The following is a 21,318-nucleotide window of genomic DNA, read 5'->3' as shown; positions in this document are numbered from 1 at the left end:
TCTACGTTTTTGTTTTCAATGTTCCATCACATTACTTATTATTTTTTGTTTTATTTTATTAGCTTGAGAAATGTATCATCCTGATCTCTGAGCGGCGCTGCTGATAAACGTCCAGATAAATTGCGTAATAACAGACCACAGAAGAAACACGACGAACTCAACCAATCAGCGATCAGATTACTGTCCACCAGCCAATCAGCGCGCATCATGTTGAGCTGTACAAACATCCAGCGCCGAGTTTCAGGATCCGAGCGCGTAAGTTCATGTCTTTTTTGTCTGAACATATTGATCAAGAACGAGTTTTTAAGACCAGCGTTATTATGAAGTGTTTATGAAGATTGTAAGGAGCTGGGCATATTATGTAGACACGTTTTTAAAAAGCATTTCAAAGATAAACGGAAGAACAGAACTGTATTACCGAATCACTGAGTTTCCAGGCCAACAGACAATCTAACCAATATGATTATATTTATATTCATATATAATATGAATATAATTCTAGTATCAGCCTCACTTTGTCTCTGTCTTTCAGTAAATGTAGTTGATTGGCTGCTAGAGTCACACAGTCCCCTTTAAAAAATGTACCATTGTAAAATATAGTGTCCGCCCAAAACACGGTCCCTACAGTTATTGTTACTAACGTTAAATGGTAAATCCGTGTAAGAATCTTTCAGAGTCCTTCTGTCATGTTGTTACATTTCTTTTTTGGTGGGTAAAACAGGTGGCTAATTCTGACTGTTTTAATGTGGTTATATTACTGGTAGTACCATGTTATTGTCCAGAAACTATGATTAATCGAGGGAAATAAAGAAAGATAAGTTAGCCTTCTAGTAAAGCAGTCTTTGGCTTGTTGACATGTCCTGTGGTGTGACTTACCATGTAAAATTATATTCTAATAGGTTTGGCATTTTACTCATTCTTTTTTTACTATAATTATGCATGTACTTTCATGACATCATTTTAATTGTGAGACTAGCTACATTGAATATTTACCCTTATTACATTGATGCCAGAGCTATTTAAAGGATCCAGTGAAGGCAGAAAGGTGATTTAAATGTTGAATCATGTAGATTTTCACTTGAAATCTTGATGTTAGTAATAAAAAAAGGCAATTGTCCTTGATATTTGTCAAAAATACCAATACAGTTTTCATCTTAGATATCCACAGAAAGATGGCAGAAGTCAAAATAGCAGCACTTCCCTGTAGTACTACTGTCTCAGACTTTTTTTCAGAATACAAATTTAAAATATATTGTTGGTCTGTTTATAATATCCATCTATCCACCCACCCACCCTGGCAGCCAAATGTTTGGAATAATATACAGATTTTGCTGTTTCGGAAGGAAATTGGTACTTTAAATCAACAAAATGGTATTCAGCTGATCACAAAGTATAGTCAGGACATTACTGATGTAAAAAACTGCAACATCACTATTTGAAAAAAGTCATTTTTGATCAAATCTAGACAGTCCCCATTACCAGCATTCATCACTCCAACACTTATCCTTGAGTAATCGTGCTAAATTGCTAATTCGGTACTAGAAAATCTCTTGCCATTATATCAAACATAGTTGAAAGCTAAAAAAATAAACAGTTTTATCTAGAAACTCGTCAGTCAATCATTGTTTTGAGGAATGAAGGTTATACAGAAATTGCCAAAAAACTGAAGATTTCACACAAAGGTGTACACTACAGTCTTCAAAGACAAAGGTCAACTGGCTCTAACAAGGACAGAAAGAGATGTGGAAGACCAGAGTACAACTAAACAAGAGGATAAGTGCATCAGGGTCTCTAGTTTGAGAAATAGATGCCTCACATGTCCTCAGCTGACAGCTTCATTGAATTCTACCTGCTCAACACCAGTTTCATGTACAACAGTAAAGAGAAGACTCAGGGGTGCAGGACTTATGGGAAGAAAAAGCCACTTTTGAAACCGAAAACATAAAGAAAAGGTTCGAGTAGGTAAAGAAACAGACATTGAACAACAGATAATTGGAAAAGAGTGTTATGGATCTTAACCCCATTGAGCATTTGTGGGATCAGTTAGACTGTAAGGTGTGTGAGAAGTGCCCGACAAGACAGTCACATCTATGACAAGTGCAACAGGAAGTGTGGGGTGAAAGGTCACCTGAGCATCTGGACAAACTGACAGCTAGAATAACAAGAATCTGCAAAGCTGTCATTGCTGCACATGGAGGATTTTTTTTGAGAAATCTTTGAAGTAGTTTAAGAAGTTCTGAACATTTTTATCAAATTGTAATAGTAATTTTTCACATTATTAATGTCCTGACTATACATTGTGATCTGTTGAATGCCATTTTGATGAAAAAAGTACCAATTACTTTCCATAAGAGCAAACTCTGTACATTATTCCAAACTTTTGGCTGCCGGTGTATGTATGTATATGTGTGTGTGTGTATATATATATATATATTTAGTATATTTAAGTTTGATAAGTCCTGTGCCCACTGCCCAGAATTTATTCTTTGTGTTCACATGTCCATAAATTAACTAATTTTGGTTAAGACATCACATTTATTTACACTCTGTACCAAAAACAGTGCTTGGATTTTGTCTCATACACTCAGAAACATTAACATGATAATTATGTTGTTCTCTAGGTGGTCAGAGACAGATTTCAGCTTCACAATTTGGATTTTGACAGTCTTGGAGGATTAAATGCTGAATGGTCAAGTATGTGCAGTAAAGTTGAACAAGTAAATATGAAATTCCATTGTTGTTTAATGTGCACATGTTAATTTGATCATATCTGACATAAAATCACATTTTATTTAGAAACTTGCATAGAAATAGTGTTTACTACATTACATATTGTTCCAAATCTGTAAAGAAAATGTCAAATTTAACCCCAAAACATTATATTTTTATACTATTACCATTGTTTTCCATTATGATTTTCATTACATTAACACAGTTATTTAATCTATTACATTATACAATTCATTTTTAAAGGGATATTTCACCCCTAATTGAAATTCTCTCATCATTTACTCACTTTGATGCCATCCCAGATGTGAATGACTTTCTTTCTTCTGCAGAACACAAATTAAGATTTTTAGAAGAATATCTACACTCTTTAGGTCCATACAATGCAAGTAAATAGTGACCAAAACCATAAAGCTCAAAATTCACATAAAGGAAGCATAAAAGTAATCCATACGACTTTAGTCATTAAATTTATGTTGTCTACAATAGTGGTTCTAAACCAGGGGGTCGGGACCCACTAGGGGGCCTCAAAATCTCTTAATATTATTTAAAATATGATAGGTTAATATAATGGTTATATAATTATTATAATTAAACTTACTGAAATTGCTAAAAAAAATTAATAACTCCCTTCAACCGCTTGCTTTTTATGATGAATATTCAGTTCTAGACATCTCTGGAATCACAAGTTTTAAGGAAATATTTTATGATATAAATATGTAATCGCCTACGTGGGGGGCCTTGGAGTCAAAAAGTTTGAGAACCATTGGTCTAAAGTGCAAACAGATCAATATTGCACCATTTATTTGCATTGTATGGACCTACAAAGCTGAGATATTCTTCTAAAAATCACCATTTGTGTTCAGCAGAAGAAATAAAGTAATATACATCAGGGATGGCATCAAAGTGAGAGAATTTCCATTTTTGGTCGAACTATCCCTTTAAATAAAGTAATCAAACTGAAAGTCAGTACCAAAAGAGTACTGTTATGGTGTACAAACACTTGACAATTTAAATAATATATAATATTTATATATAAACCAATAAACCACATTGTAGTAATGAGAATATCATAATCACCAGCTTTTCTCGCATTGTGGCAATGAGAATTGGGAGTTAAAATATGAAAATGTGTGTTACAATAATCTCTAAATGTAAAACAAATCTTTATTGTCCTAATAGAGGGTTTATTTTCTATATGCAATACAATAAATGACTAAAATATCAAAAATGCATTTGGCAGTTAATGGGAATGTTAAGCACAGACTTGCCTAGCCAGTTGCCATAACACTAGAATAATAATAACTGGTCTGTTTACTTGTGACATCAGCATTGCATAATAAGTGAAATTATAAGGAGTAACTGGTGTGTTCACAGGTATTGGTGTAGTTGAAATGTTGGCCTGACACCTCCACATTCATTACTCCTCAGCAAATCCCTCCTTCTCCCTTCCGGATGGCCACAGCAGTGATGGACAGTATTGTGATTCTCGATGATGATGATGAAGAAGAAGCAGCTTCCTCATCTACATCTACGTCTTGTTCTAAACCAATGACCTGCCAGTCAAGAACGGCTCTGAAGAAACAACAACCACAGCCAACACACATCACACAATCTCCATTTGCCACGGCAAAGAAAGACGCTCATGTCCTACAAGCGGAGAACGAGAAACTGTTTGCCGAGGTGCGTTTGTTAATACATTTGTTTGCCTTTTTTACTTTTAAATACTGCTGCCGCACAGTACATGTATACGGTTTCAAACAGCATTCACTGGGTTATCTAAAAATAGGCTGAAATGACTGTTTGTCAAACAGATTTTTTTCATACCATGTAATTTTATGTAAGAAAGGGTTTATAAATATCCTGTGAGTCACAGTCTTCTTTTTTTGGAACAAGGGTTCAGAAATCTTCAGATGCAAGTAAAGAATTAGAATGTCCTTGTAATAAATGTTTTTTCTTTTTCCTTTTTGGACATCCTATCCCCAATGCCATCCCTTCACCGATTGGTCATTGCTAAACTCAACCTGGCCCAGTTTGTGGAACATTGCTCCAAACACTCACAAGATCATCCAGAGGTCATGACCTATCTTCAGTCCAGACACTCCAAGGCTCTGCCGACCTTCCTGTCTTCGGTGGAGTTCCGCAACACTCTGGGCCGCTGCCTCACACGAGCTCAGGCAAACGCTGGCAAAACCTTCGTCTACATTAACGAACTATGCACAGTTCTTAAACAGCACACAGCCAGGAAGAGAAGCTCCATTCAGTCCATCCCTCCCAAAGGAATAACTGAGCACAAGAGCAATGGAAATGATTTAAAGGAGGAGGAACAGGATAAAAAAGAGGAACAGCAAGAGGTGGCAGAATCACAGAAAACTAAAAGGGCTTCCAGGAGACAGGTATTAAAGGCGATCAATCTTAACTTGAAAGGTATAGCTCACCCAAAATTGAAAGTTCTGTCATAATTTCCTCACCCTCAGGTTGTTTCAAAACTTTATGACTTTTAAAGGGATAGTTCACCTACAAATGAAAAATCACTCATCATTAACTCACCCTCATGCCATGTTAGATGTATGACTTTTTCTTCTGCAGATCACAAACAAAGATTTTTAGAAGAAAATCTCAACTCTGTTGGTCCATACAATGCAAGTGAATGGTGACCAGAAATTGGAATCTCCAAAACTCACATAAAGGCATCATAAAAGTAATCCATAAGACTCCAGTGGTTAAATCCATATCTTCAGAAGTGATATGATAGGTGTGGGCAGGGCTGCAGTTAGAAATTCTTGGGCCCGGTACAAAATGTTTTAAGTTAGTTTTATGGATTACTTTTATTCTGCCTATTTGTACTTTTTGATTATTCCAAGTTCTGTCATTAACATCAGGGATGACATGGGAGTGAGTAAATGTTGAGAACATTTTCAATTTTGGGTGAACTATTCCTTTAAGTTCAGTTCTCTTACTTTTGTGGAAATAAGTTGAAAGAAAATAAACAATTTACCGTCATACTTTCCTTCACTCTCTTTCAGATCGCATACCTGGAAAACCTGTTGAGGGTATATAATGAGGAGATCAAGCGGCTTCAAGAGCGAGAGTTGAGCGTTGAAGAGCTAGAGAAGGAAGACTCCAGTTATATTCAAGAACACAAACTCAAACGCAAAGTGAGTCTGTCAGTTCCTGCTTTATATTCCTTTCCCCGTCTCCCACTTTTCTACATGATCTGGTTCAATGAAATCCATTGTCCTTTATCTGTGTTGTCTTTCACTCGATTACAGGCATCCAATTAGATTAATTTAGGATTATAATATTCCATCCAAAGGTTTTATTTAGTCCTTAATTCATTTAAGTTTCATTCAATTAATGATTTCTGAGTGCTTAATAAAGATTTTTTGGATTTGATTGTGATCTTCTTTTTTTCCTTTTGATCTCAGATGATGAAGATTTATGAAAAACTGTGTGAGTTGAAGTGCTGCAACACACTGACGGGTCGAGTGATCGAGCAGAAGATCACCTTCTCTGGGACACGCTACCCAGAGATCAACAAAAAGGTTTTATTTTGTTTGTGAAGTTACTTCCCTCAAGATCTGTTCTGCAAACAATGATTCAGTCTTGGGTTTAAAGGAATAGTTCACCTTTCTTTATTCCTTTATTTATTTAGTTATTATATTTTAATGGAGATTTTTCTGTTCGTCCATTCAGTGCAAGTGAATGGTGATACAATTTTCAAGATCCAAAAAACACAAAGGCTGCATAAAAGTAGTCCACATGACTCCAATATTTTAATCCATGTCTTCTGAAGCGGTGCAGTAGGTTTTGGGTGAAAACAGACTAAAATGTCAGACCTTTTTCACTGTACTTCTTGCCATTGCAGTTTCTAGACACAACCATGACTTCCTAGCGCTCTGTGAATGCATCAAGCTCTAGGAAACTGTTGATGTAAAGATTTGAGTTAAAAAAAATATTTTGAGTTATTTTGGTCTGTTTTCACCAAATATCGATATGATTAATTCAGAAGACATGGATTAAACCACTGGAGTCTTATGAATTACTTTTATGCTGCCTTTATGTTCTTTTTGGAGCTTGTAGATTTGGTCACCATTCACTTGCATTGTATGGCCAAACAAACATATCTCCATTAAAATATCTTCTTTTTTTATCCTTTGAGTTTGTGTTACATCATTAGTGTTCAGTGATCACATTGAAACACACAGATTACAAATGTTTTGGAACCAATCTGTGCAGCATTGTTCTGAATTGTATTGATACATTTGTGGAATGAGAATCAGGGGCCAGTTGTTCAAAAGTAATCTGATTGGATCACGGCTGTCGGATTGGATCAAATCTTGAAAATGGGTTGTTCAAAATAAAAAAGTATTCTGAAATCTTATTCGATCCCAAAATCCAATCTTGGTTTTGATCTGGATCAAATCGTCAGTTTGTGTTGTTCAAAACTTTTTAGGAAGATTGGGATACTTTTGATCCAAAAAAATCAGGATTGTACTGATCCTAGTAGAATTTCCTAGGGTGGATTTCAACAACAAAAATGTAATAAAACTTTAAAATTGGTCGAAAATACACAATTTGTGTCATGTAATATATACTACCGTTTGTTTAAACGTTATAGTGATAAAGTATACAAGTAAAGTATAAACTACACACTGGACTACCAATTAAGCCTTTCAGTAAAGTGAAAAATAAAAATAATCCCCCAAACAGATGTCAATAGCAAAGAAACATATATTTAATTTTAACTGACATTTGTCACAATATATTATTAACAATCAATCATTAGAGATGAACCAGTCAAAAGTAGTTTTGCATCCATTATTGCATGTCCAGTCAGTTCCTCACTCTGAGAGAATGCTGGAGGTTGTTCTGGGTATTTTGGGATAGTGTCCTGGCCTTCTAGCAATGTTGTGCAGGACAATACAAGCAACTATTATGTTGCATTCTCCCTGTGGTGCCACTCGCAAGTAGTTAAGGCATGCAAAGTACCTCTTGAGGACTCCATTTAAGCACTCAATTGTACATCTTGCAATGAGCAGAGTTGAAGCATGCCTGCTCAGTTGTGTTTGCTGCAAGAAAAGGGGTCATCAGCCATGGTAGGAGTGGATAGGCACTGTCTCCTAATATTATGCCATCCGGTCTGCTGTTTTGGAGCTCTCTGTATAGAACACTCTCCCTAGAGTTTCTCCCCATCATGGACAGACCCAGGCCACCTCAAGACGCAGTTTGTGATGATGAGGTCAGCATTGCCCACAAGTTGTATGTTGATGCTGTGCCTTCCCTTTCGATTGACATACTTTCTCTCATGATTAACATACTTTCTCGTGCTTGTATATGCTCATGAGTGCAGTCAATAACCCCTATTGGGCATGTTTCCTAAAAGAAAAAGCTTGTGCAATAAGGTCCTGTTCATCCACAGACAGAGTGTGTCTCCTTTGGGTTCTGCGTTGAAGTTTTGGCCTGATATGGTGTACAATGTACTTAATATCAGCATTCCCAAAGTGAAACTGAGCATACAGTTACTCAGTGGTATACTGGTCCAGTGGATTTGTATGCTCAACATACACCCTTTGATGAAATTCTCTCCTTACAAACTGGTGGTGGCGATGGAGCATGCCTGCCATGTCAATGCCTCTCTGTAAATCCTCTAGAAAGGATGAATAAGACAACTGTGATTGGTCTTTTCAAACACACACCCAATAAACATAAATTAGCTGATGTGCTTTGGCTTGTGTTCACTTAACTCAATCAAGACCAAGGCCTATCAACTCTACATTCTCTACACCAAAGAGGTGGTACCATGGACTCAAAAGGACCTAATTTCACAGTTGCAGAAACCCACACATTGCTGGAGGGTGTTAGGCACAATTATGCCTCAATAGTAGGACATTTCAATTCTACTAAGGGTGGAGAAGTGTCTAACAAAAATAAAAATGCTATTTGGGATGAAATCACCCAAAATGTGAATGCCATGGGGTGTGGCCACAAGAGGACTACAGAGCAAGTGTAAATTTAGATGGAAAAATCTGAAGACCAGGGCAACAAAGGACCATGCTGAAGCAAAATGCACTCAAACAGGCAACAGGCCCTTTAGGAGAGGTGATTATACAGATGTGGTTCTTGACATTATTGGAGGTAGAAACTCTTAATCTCTGCATGGGATTCAAGGTGTTGTTGTGGACGGTGAGTCCACGACTGAAAAGGAAAGCGACACAGATTCTTCTAATGTAGAAGGAGTGTTTATTCTGGATCTCAGCCCTGTTATTGAGGAAGCAGGTGGATCCTCACTAGTAGAGCCTGTAGTTATGGTCACAAGAGCTCCGAAAAGAGGCCAGAAGTGCTCTTTCCCAAACACAGATGATGATGCCTGATAAATCACTTGTTAAATGTGAAACCAAAAGAGCAGAATTACAGATTCATCTGGCAGAGGAACAAATCACTCTTACTCTAGACTTGAGATCTGACTCCTAAAAGCAGAGCTTCAAAAATATCCACCATGTATTTGTGAATAATGTATATTTTAATTTGTTGTGGCTTAGATGAGGGGTCTGACTGTTTAAAAGAAATTGAAAAAGGAAAGGGATGTTTCTATTGTTTTATTGTGATGTTTTCTGTCTCTTCAAATAAAAACACTTAAAGTGACCCCATGCTGGCTCTTCTACAAGTTGTTCTTTACATAGCTAGTAGCCTACATTGTGATATGTAGTCCCGTTAATCTTGGTAATCTTGAAAAGTTTTTATCTGGATCAGGGTGATCCAATCCAGTGTAGCTTTGAAAAACCGACACAAAAGTAAGATGGATTACCTGATCCTGGATAGCAAAACATGGGATTTCCAAATCTGGATCATTCTGAATTTTTTGAATGGTATTTGACATGAAAGGTGATGCAGAGTTTGGTTTTATATGACTAGAAAATAAATATACCCTCATAAATGTAAAAATGCTCCTGAAAACCAACTCCAATGGGGAAATATTGCCCTAATAAAAAAAGGTTCATTTCTGACTCTTGGAAAGCTGTTACAGTCAGTTTAATAACAATCTAACATTAAGCCATTACTCAAAATTGCAAGTCCCATCTTTTCCCTGTGCTTTTAGTTTTGTCTTTACCAACTTTTGTTCTCTTTGGTCTTTAGATCGAGCGCTACATTAACAGTCAAGAAGTTCTTCATAATCCTCCGGATTACTCTGATATCCTGAAGGTGGTGCAGCGTGCCAGCGACCGCTACAGTCTCCTGCTCTCCCGCAAACAGATCACACAAATCGCTCAAGAAGCTTTCCGAGAGACGGGCAACAAACTGCAGGAAAGACGCCACCTGGACATGGTCTACAACTTCGGCTCCCACCTCACAGATTCCTACAAACCTAGTAATTCAATTCATTTACTATCTTTTTCAGAAGATATGGCCTCTCAGGCTGTTCTGTTTAATGAATCAGTTGAACAGATTCACAAATCTTACGTCTCGAACTTTGATTTGAATCGTATTTAAAAATGGTAATTTACTCACCCTCATGTCATTCCCAACCTTAATGAATTTCTACTAAAATACCAAGAAAACAACAAAACAAAATATCAGTTATATTGCTTTATTTTGCTTTAAATTGGAGACATTTTATTGTTTGGATGTTCTGCTGTACTTGAGTTCATTGGCAGTATGTTATTTTCAGCGTTAGACCCTGCACTAATTGACCCAGCACTGCATCGCAAGCTTCGCTCCAACAGAGACATGGCCATCAGCAGCCTGGAGAACATCATTAGCAAATTTGCAATAAAACAGGAAGACATAGAAGTAGAGGAAATGAGGAAGAAACAAGAGAGAGACAAACAGAAAAAAGAGGTAATAGAACTGACTCGTTTTGCTCATGTCACAATTTTATGAAAATGCTCAGAGTTTCAGTTATTTCACTTATCAAAACTGTATACTTAATGTAGAATAAGAAAATACATGTCTAACTCTTAGAACTGCTGTTAGGGTTAGGTAACCCGAACCCTAAATATGATACAGTAATTTTAAAGGATGTTCAAAAATCTTTTTAACAGTCAATTTAATAACAGTCAAATATTACAACATTTCTCAACATAAATACAAACATAAATAAAATTAGAAGTGTATACAGACTTCTGTGAATAACTGGGAAGATCATTCAGCATAATGTTTCCCTTGTTCCTGTTTCTGCATTGTCTAATCAAAGTCTTATCTGTTTTATCTCTGCATCATTCACATTTTCAGGAACTTAATGGACAGCAGAGTGACGGCAAAGAAAAAGAGAGTGAGAAAAATAAAGAGGAGCAGGAGGAAGAAGAGGAGACAAATAAAGAGGAGCAGGAGGAAGAAGAGGAGCAGGAGGAAGATGAAGATGAGGAGGACAATTCCTCCGATCCTGACATTGAAGAGGAGATCCAAGCCAGTGAAGCACAAGTTGGGGCTGGTAAGATGTGGAAAAACATTAACTTTCAGCTACTCTACGGCCATTTACACCTGGTATTAACATCCATCTTGGGTAATCCAATCTCAAATGGTTGGCGAGACAAATCGCTGTTTACACCTGGTTGTAACTTTTGCTGCTGTCCGAGATGCATCAAGTCGGATTAGCATTTGCGCTACAAATGCAATGTGATCACATTCATTTCTGACTGCCTATATCTAGCAGTTGTGAATGGATCCATGAAAAACCAGGTGTAAACTTTACATTCGGTGTTGTGTTGTGTTGGTTGGAAAACCTCATTGCTTGTATTTAACGTGCCCATTTTATGATGAGAAAACAAGTCTTCTTTGCTTATGTTTCAGATGATGAAGAAGAAGACATTGAAGAGGAGCCGACAAACATCAGTGACCATGAACAGCAAATCAATGATAACTCCCCCGCATCAATCAAATCATCTCTCCAGGACACAGAGGAAGACCAGGGTGAGGGGGTGGGTGATGATGACCAGCAGTCTCCAGTCAACCGCACACATGAGTCGGTGTCTGTTGAAACAACCACAGATAGCAGACATGCTAAAGAAAGCCCCCAGTCCCTAGCGGACATCAGTCAGTCAGAGGCAGTGGGCTTTTATCCCATCAAAACAAATTCCTCTAATCACTGTTCACAGAAAAGCACCAGTAACTGCACTGAGACTATTTCCACCAATAAGGACTCAACCCTCACGAGATCAGCCAATTGTAGTCCACTACCTCCAAGCCCTATGTTCATAGACGAGATGGGCCAATATAAGAAGAGGAAACGTACCTCACAAGAAAAACAAACTACCGTCTACAATGGGAATGGCACACAGGACAGTGGCAGGTAATAGGATTTTACTGACTTTTATAAAATTACAAGGGGAAAATGAAGCATTTCAACCAAATACTATTTGAAGGAATTAAAGAAAATTGCAACGTGCAAGTGGCAATTAGGTTCTGGCCGATATTTCAAAACAATTTAGCATTTTGAGTGTATTAAGGCTAGGGTATACTTATTTTCCATACAGGGTAAAGCGTTCTAGCCTTTACATTTACATTTATGCATTTGGCAGACGCTTTTATCCAAAGCGACTTACAGTGCCCTTATTACAGGGACAATCCCCCCGGAGCAACCTGGAGTTAAGTGCCTTGCTCAAGGACACAATGGTGGTGGCTGTGGGGCTCGAACCAGCAACCTTCTGATTACCAGTTATGGTGCTTAGACCACTACACCACCACCACTCCACCTTTCAAAGTATACATTGATATATGTGCATTTCGACTGCTTTGTGACACTCTTTAGTGTAATTATTTTACTATTGCATCATTTAATATAATATAACTGCTATTCAGGCTAGTAAAAAGTAGGGATGTACACTGTTGCCATTTAAATGGTTTAAAATCAAATTACACTGAACTTGTCTTATTATTGTACTAAATATGCACACCAGAGCAAAAGGGAAAAGCACTATCTTACCGTTTATCATGCGCTGAAAAATTGCTCTGTGGAAAACAAACTGGAATCATATTTAATGGTGTAACAGTCACTTAAAGAAGGCCACTCTTCTTCAAAAAGCAGCACAATGAATGAAAAACAGTGCAGGTGTTTTGAGATGAGTTAATAAAAATGAAAGTCTTTTTAACTTTACTCTGTCTAAAGATGCTGCGTTCCCGCTAGAGACGCTGAAAGGAAAAAAAAGTGAGATTCAGCGCAACAGTCAAAGACGTCTGTCCAGCGCATGTCAGTATCACTGATCTATAATAGAAAAACAGTGCAGTTGCACACAAAAGCATGTTTGAACAGCCCCTAACTCCTGACGGTTTGTCTGAACTCGTCAAGCTCATCAGGTTGCAGACCTGTATTGCATGTGTAGAATAACTGAATAGTGATTTTGATAATCGAATAGTGGCGCGTTGAACGGCTAACCGAATGTTGACTTGGCGTGAACATCCCTTGTAAAAACTGTTTTTTTTTTTTTAAATGGGCCAAGACTAAAGTTGACCAAAAAGAGAGACATATTTTAAGTATTTGGAAATATTTTGATGTTTAAAATATTTTACATGTCATTCATACGTTTTAAAGCCTAAAGGAAATCACTTATCCCTATTTTATTATATATAATTCCAGTTTAAATATGAATAAATGACTTCTTAAGGTTTATTAAGCACACATACCGTTGAAGTCAGAAGTTTACATACACCTTTGCCAAATATATTTTAACATTTTAAAGTTTTTCACAATTCATGACATTTAATCTAGAAAACATTCCCTGTCTTAGGTCAGTTAGGATCACTAATTTATTTTAAGAATGTGAAATGTCAGAATAATAGTAGAGAATAATTTATTTAAACTTTTTTTACTTTCATCACATTCCCAGTGGGTCAGAAGTTTATGTACACTTTGTTAGTATTTGGTGGCATTGCCTTTATATTGTTTAACTTGGGTCAAATGTTTTGAGTAGCCATCCACAAGCTTCTCACAATAATTTGCTGGAATTTTGGTCCATTCCTCCAGACTGAACTGGTGTAAATCATGTTTGTAGGCCTCCTTGCTCGCACACGCTTTACAATTCTGCCCACAGACTTTCTATCAGATTGAGGTCAGGGCTTTTTGATGGCCACTCCAACACCATGACTTTGTTGTCCTTAAGCCATTTTGCCACAACTTTGGAGGTATTCCTGGAGTCATTGTCCATTTGGAAGACCCATTTGCGACCAAGCTTTAACTTCCTGGCTGATGTCTTGAGAAGTTGCTTAAATATCCACATAATTTTCCTTCCTCATGATGCCATCTATTTTGTGAAGTGCACCAGTTCCTCCTGCAGCAAAGCAACCCCACAACATGATGCTGCCACCCCCATGCATCATGGTTGGGATAGTGTTCTTCGGCTTGCAAGCCTTTTTCCTCCAATTATGGCCAAACAGTCCAATTTTTGTTTCATCAGACCAGGGCACACATCTCCAAAAAGTAATATCTTTGTCCCCATGTGCACGTGCAAACTGTAGTCTGGGTTTTTATGGCAGTTTTGGAGAAGTGGCTTCTTCCTTGCTGAGCAGCCTTTCAGGTTATGTTGATATAGGAATAGTTTTACTGTGGATATAGATACTTGTCCAGCCATTTCCTCCAGCATCTTCACAAGTTGCTGTTGTTCTGTGATTTAATTTGCACTTTTTGCACCAAAATATGTTCATCTTTAGGAGACAGAATGCGCCTCCTTCCTGAGTGGTATGATGGCTGCGTGGTCCCATGGTGTTTATACTTGCATACTGTTGTTTGCACAGATGAATGTGGTACCTTCAGGCATTTGGAAATTTCTCCCAAGGATGAACCAGACTTGTTTGAACCAGACAATTTTTTCTGAGGTCTTGGCTGATTTCTTTTGATTTTCTCATAATGTCAAGCAAAGAGGCACTGAGTTTGATGGTAGGCCTTAAAATACACCCACAGGTACACATCCAATAGACTCCAATTAGCCTATCTGAAGCTTATTGCCTAAAGGAATTGAAGTCATTTTCTGGAATTGTCCAAGCTGTTTAAAGGCACAGTTAACTTGTTGTATGTAAACTTCTGACCCACTAGAATTGTGATATGGTCAATTAAAAGTGAAATAATATGTCTGTAAACAATTGTTGGAAAAATTACTTGCCATGCACAAATTAGATGTCCTTAATGACTTGCCAAAGCTATAGTTTGCTAATATGAAATCTGTGGAGTGGATAAAAAATATGAAATACACTTCAAGTGTATGTAAACTTCTGACTCAAACGGTACACCTTAACTAGTGTGACAATTTGTATGACAATTAATCTTCATAATCTTGAAAGCCCTAAAACAGACAATTAATTGTCATAATTGCAATTATTTGTAAGAGAATTAATCAGCAATGTAACAAACATTGCTGTGGCAAACACCAGTCCGACTTTCAAAAAAGTATTATCCAATTGTCCAGGTGCATAGACCCAAAAATATGCAAGAGGGAAAAAGTTCACACTCAAAATAGGAAAAAACTCACAAACTGGATCAAAAGTCAAAGGCGTAGTTTTATACATCCAAAGAGACATTTGCTTGTACATATATACAACACGTTACACTTTTGGACCATTCTTATACATTATTTCATTAGAATTTAATTCATTTTTTATTAATTTTGGAGAAAATATTGCCAAATCAATTGATAAATTTAACCATAGTTAAAATGCCACCTGTAGAATAATGCAGTCTATATTCCTGGGTGAGGTTCAGGAAAAGGAAGTTTTGTCCATTGTTAGCAAATGTGAAAATAAAACATCTATTGATAGTGATGGACTTGACGTGACCATTGTAAAAAGGACTATTGACTGTATTATTAAACCAATGACTTTCATTTGTAATTTGTCTATACAGTCGGGTGTCTTTCCTGAGAAGATGAAGGTTGCTAAAGTCGTTCCACTTTTTAAAAATGGAGATGTACACCACTTTAACAATTATAGACCTGTGTCATTGCTTTCTCAGTTTTCTAAAATCCTTGAAAAATGGTTTGCTCAAAAATTAAATACTTTTTAAAAAAAATATAAATTAATTACTGAAAAACAATATGGCTTTAGAGAAAAAAGATCAACAGCATTGGCATTAATTGAACTCATAGAAAAAATTACATCTGCAACTGAGAATAAGCAATACACAGTGGGGGTCTTCATCGACTTAAGCAAAGCATTCGATACCATAAATCATAGTTTGCTATTGTCAAAATCATTCAATTGTGGCATTAGGGGTCCAGCTCATCAATGGCTCAAAAGTTATCTTAGTAATCGACAGCAGTTTGTTCAAATTAATGGTCAAAAATCTGAGTTAAGAGACATAATATGTGGAGTTCCACAATGGTCCGTTTTAGGTCCATTACTTTTTATTTTGTTTATTAATGACCTCTGTGAAGTGTCTAAGGTATTACAGTTTTCGATGTTTGCTGATGATACTAATATTTTTTACTCTGGAAATAATCTGTCAGAAATTACAGAAAATATAAGTTCAGAAATGGTAAAAATTAAGGAATGGTTTGACAAAAACAAATTATGTTTAAATTGGGAGAAAACAAAATACATGATCTTTGGTAATCGTAAAAAGAATGAAAATGTAAGAATAGTAATTGAAGGAACTGATATTGAAAGAGTTAATGAGATAAAATTCTTAGGTGTTATTTTGGATGATAAATTGAATTGGAAAGCTCACATAGTTTATATTAAGAGTAAAGTTTGTAAAAGTATTGGGGTCTTGTATAAAGTTAAGCATCCTTGCATATGCTGTACAATTCCCTACTACTTCCATACTTTGGTTACTACACAGAGGTCTGGGGTAATACACACCCTAGTAACACAAAACCTCTGTTTTTGTTACAGAAAAAAGCATTAAGGATAATCAACAAGACAGGCTACAGAGAACACACAAACAGTTTATTTGTAAATTCTGGACTTCTAAAATTCAAAGATTTGGTTGATTTGAAGATTTTGATTTGTATGTGGAAAGCAAAGCAGAGAGTTCTGCCTAGGGATTTACAAAATGTATTCGCTTTTGTATCAGAGGAAGATAGCCATAGAAGGCAATATCATTTTAAAACTCCTTTTGCACGTACTACACAAAAACAGATGTGTTTGTCTATTTACGGAGTTAAACTGTGGAACACCTTGGACTATGAACTGAAGTGTTGCAAAAGTGTGTGTAAATTTAAGAATTTGTACAAGAAAAAAATACAGGAATGTTACAAGGAAAATGATGATAATTAAGTGTATAGATGGGTATTACTGAAAACGTTTGGTGATTGAGGTGAGGATTGGGGTGATCCATTCATAAAGCAGCTGTTTTTTTTTTTTTTTTTTTTCTTTGTGTTTCTTTTACTGTGCACAAATAGGGACAGGTATTACAAGATTTTTTCTTCCTCCTGTTCCTTTTTTTTTTTTTTTTTTCGTTCATGGAAATAAAAACAATATGTTGTAAAATGGCATGAACGAATAAATAAATAAATAAATAAATAAATTATTTCCCATAACACAAGAAAAGGAATTTTCTAACAATCCAATTCTTTTCTTTTTTCCATTCAAAATGTATTCGATTTAATATATATATATATATATTAAAACAGACAATCAGTCATCATAATCGCAATTTTTTGTCATAATCGTAATTATATGTAAGACAATTAATCGCCATAATCACTATTATTTGTTTGACAATTAATCGTGACAGCCCTACGTACACTGTGAGTGAGACGTAGCGGCATATGGAAATACAAAGTATGCTTTTGCATTTATATTTGTCTAAATTTATATTTGTCTAACTTGCTTTGAAATGAATTAAAAAAGCTATTTACATAATTTCGGCCTCACAGCCACTGTTGTCAAGTACACTCAAAATGTTCAATGAAAAAAAATTAAGTAATTGAATGAAGAATCATATTTAATCACTTTCCTATAAATGCACTAATATAACAATGCTAGTAATAAACAACATTTATTATACAAATTTTATTTTGAAAAAAAATAAAAGTCTTTTAGCAATCAGGGAACTTGATTGCCAAATAAAAAGTGCAATAAAATCAACACAATATTCAGTGTTGGTACATTTTATATCCCCAAGAAAATAATATTGAATTTATGGAAAATATTCAACATATAACGCAAAGCTTTAAAGTCAATGGTTATATTTCCCATGCTTATAAATAACATACTAAATTACTGGCATGTTGATGGATGAGAATATTTTCACATTAGCGCTTTTACAAGAAGTCAGCACTTCAATGTTGAATGTGTTTGAATGTAGCTGTAGAGGTTTTGGCAAGGTTAACATAGTGTTGGGATGTGAATGTAACACAACCAGTTCAGGTTTAATCATGCTGTGCTGGTTTTCTCATTTTGCTTTCATCAGTGACTGTGACATTCCTCTCGATATGGGTGTGAGCTGCAGCCCGGAGCGGGTGCATCTAACCAGGGCGAGGAGTCAGAGGACACCACCACCTAAGAAAAATAAGGTATGCCTTTCTTTAGTAGTTTCTTATATTCATTCTGCTCTCTTCTGCACTGATGTAGATTAACTACACTTGTCATCAGAATTAAGTTATGATCAGTCAGATATTGTAGGCTATGATCTGTACTGTGACAGATGGGTTTGCTTCTAGGCCCATGTTTCTTAAAAAAAAGGTGTGTAACTATTTTATGATCCACATTTAGCTGGACTGTTATCTCAATTTGAGTATTGTCATAGTAACCATGTTTTGGCTTTGTAGGGCAGAATTGTTCCGCCAAGTTAATTGTCCTAAATGTAGGCTGTTTGCGGTTGCTAGGCAACATAGCAGCTTGGTGGATTAAAATAGAATGCGCACTCACATGTGCAATTGAAGTCACAGCGGCATCCAAACTGTCTTAACCATCCAATTCATGAACTGCATTAAAGACCCATAATGCAGAGAGATAACTATTGTTGTTTATGTTTGTCGCAGGTGAACGTGGCGACTCAGTGCGACCCAGAGGAAGTGATCGAGCTCTCTGATTCAGATTGATCTCTGCCATATTGTACTGAACGGGCATTTCAGTCTGAATCCGTTAGCTGTTCCTACTCCAACAGTGCCTGCCAATGTGAACAACTTTTTAGGACTCAGTCGGCTTTTGAACAACAATTACTGCAATGCCACTGTTTACTTTTATATACAAGGAATAAATTGCATAATATTATTCATTCAGGCTCTTTAGAGGTATTTTTGTAAATTGTACAAGGGTATTGCCTCTAAATACTCTTATTCTGAGGATTTATTATGTATATTTATGGTTTTAGTTGAGAGTTTTGTAGCGATCCTCTGTTGTGCCAAGAGTCGAAAGGGCAAGTCGGCTTTCTATTCTCAAGTCAATAAAATTTTCTAATTTTGTGGAAAGTGTTTGTTTTACATGTTGATAATAGGAGGTGCTGTCTTTGTATTGTGGATTGTTAAATGATCTCTAAATGTTTTTCTTTAGCGCATAAATTTGTGAGCTACTTAACATGCTCCAATTCAGAAACATTCCTAGATTACTGTCTTCATAATGAACTCACCCTCATTTTGTTACTAACCTGGATGATGTTATTTGTTCTGTGAAACAAACAAGGGAAATTTTATATAATCTTTGCACAGCTCATAGTAGTCCATACAACTCATGTGATATTTCAAGTCTTCTTTAGCCATATGTAGTACTTTAATGTGTATTATTTTAATGTCCAGGATTCCTTTTTGTTTTTTAGCTTGACAGACTTGATCACTATAAACATTTGTTGTGTTCATGCAGGTTTCGAACAATGTGAGGGTGAGTAAACAATAGCAGAATTGTCATTTTTGGGTGAATTGTTCCTTTTAACTGTTTTATGGAAAATAATCATCCTCAGGTGATAAAGCACAAGGGTTTAGTGTCCTCATATGCTTGACTTTTGATATTGAAATGATTTCTGTTAACTACTGCAGATTATTAAAGTTGTGATCAACATGGTCTAAAATGTGTATGTAGTTACAATTCATCTGCTTAACTAATTTAAGATTGAATTAGTATGACACAAGGTAACTTGACATCATTTATAGGAAGTCATTCATAAATAACAGAATTTGATCATGTACAAATCTTGTTTGAGTTTTTTCATTCTTTTCATTCTTTATCCAATTTTATAGCTTTAAAACAGGAAAAAAAATAATGTTCCTTTTTAAATGTCCATAAAAATAAATAAGGCTCAAGGTCTGGTCAAAAAACTACCTCAAAATGGAAATAATAACTTAAGATCCATGTTTTGCGTATTCAATCCTTGATCATATTGCTAATGAAAATTGTCATTTACATGCACAAAAATAACTTCCATAAATCAACTTATTAAAAAAAAAAAAAAATCAAACAATTCAAGACATTTTTGTTTACATACGATTTCAATTATATTCCAAATTAACTTTTTTTTTCTGTGTGTTTTTTGTCATTTAAAAAATAAAAGTTTTATTTTATGGTAGTCATTGTATAATGCAAACTACTCACATTTCAGCTAAAGTTACCCTTTTAAAGCTAACGTGCCCAAATGATTTGTTCAAGTTTTCTACATTTTACTTATTCAAAAAGAAAAAAGAAAGTGGTACTTTAAGCTTAAGTACGTAAATATATATTTAAATACAACAAACATATCAAATGAAAATATACTGGTGGAACACCTGCTTTTTTTACCTTCTTCACCTCATGAGTTTGGTTCCCTGTATGTAAAATATAGTGTAGACTGAGTAGTTGTAACACTGTGAATATTTCCCTTCTCATACTAGTTCAAACTGTCATTTTCAGTGTGCACATTCACATTTGAAGGATGTAGTCCACATTATTGGGAAATTATTTGAGAAAATCTGTTTAGGGGGCGTACAATTTAATTTTCTTGAATTGTGAAGAAATCATCATTCCTGTCTGACTGTGAAAGCAAACTTGTGGAGGACAAATTTAACACAGTTTCAACTGTACCCGCTACATAAGAAACATGGTTTCTAATGCTCCTTCTTGAGTTTGTTAGCTTTATTTCTATCATTAAGCTTAGGTAAGCAAGACAAAAAGATGGGTGTACGCATCACAGGATGCCTCATATCAGGGTTAGGAAAACCAAGAGAGGCGTTCCAGCCGGCGTGTTAGAAATGGCACATATGCAAGCATTAGAAATATTTCAAAACATAGTATAAAATGTGTCAATATATGAGTTTTTAAAATGTAACCCTAATGCCTTATTTTGCACATTACAAATGTGTTACACCTGTCCCAGGGTAGTGTTATAACAGCATCCATAATGACAGCTGTAACAAATGCTCGTCTTCACACACTTACTGTAAAAGACATGTTTTGTCGTGGTCAGTATTTGAGCGGTATAAAGGGAAAAAAGTGATACAATTACTCAGTCTAGCTACGTTAAATATAGTATTGGAATTTTCATATTAATTTGATTATAACAGCAAATACAGTGCATTCAGAAAGTATTCAGACCCCTTCATTTATGTCACATTTTGTCATGTTGCAGCCATATTCTAAAATGCATATATATATATATATATACACACACACACACACACATCAATCTGCACTCCATACCCCATAATGACCAGATTTTGATAACTTTGGAAATTTATTAAAAAGAAAAAAATGAAA

The 21,318-nt window shown here is 35.8% G+C and overlaps 1 protein-coding gene across 4 annotated transcripts; it reads left to right on the top strand.

Moving 5' to 3' along the window:
- The first annotated feature begins 220 nt into the window (after positions 1 to 220).
- Positions 221 to 19,758, top strand: daxx (death-domain associated protein). Of its 4 annotated transcripts, none has more exons than XM_052135719.1 (12): positions 221 to 255; positions 2,622 to 2,717; positions 4,105 to 4,410; positions 4,761 to 5,123; positions 5,754 to 5,885; positions 6,156 to 6,272; positions 9,865 to 10,096; positions 10,397 to 10,566; positions 10,960 to 11,158; positions 11,518 to 12,016; positions 18,068 to 18,170; positions 18,639 to 19,758. In XM_052135719.1, the coding sequence occupies exons 3-12, from the start codon at positions 4,183 to 4,185 to the stop codon at positions 18,696 to 18,698; spliced, it is 2,103 nt and encodes a 700-aa protein (XP_051991679.1). In that variant the 5' UTR covers positions 221 to 255; positions 2,622 to 2,717; positions 4,105 to 4,182; the 3' UTR covers positions 18,699 to 19,758. The 4 variants fall into 4 exon arrangements, with proteins under 4 accessions (XP_051991679.1, XP_051991680.1, XP_051991678.1 ...); XM_052135720.1 differs by having other exon boundaries at positions 238 to 255; positions 2,622 to 2,694; XM_052135718.1 differs by lacking the exon at positions 221 to 255 and having other exon boundaries at positions 2,622 to 2,694; positions 4,159 to 4,410.
- Positions 19,759 to 21,318: the final 1,560 nt, after the last annotated feature.

Source organism: Xyrauchen texanus, chromosome 10 (assembly GCF_025860055.1).
Source record: "Xyrauchen texanus isolate HMW12.3.18 chromosome 10, RBS_HiC_50CHRs, whole genome shotgun sequence".
Classification (NCBI taxonomy): Eukaryota; Metazoa; Chordata; class Actinopteri; order Cypriniformes; family Catostomidae; genus Xyrauchen; species Xyrauchen texanus.
Note: the sequence above shows the minus strand (reverse complement) of the source record. Positions and strands in the feature narration are given on the sequence as shown.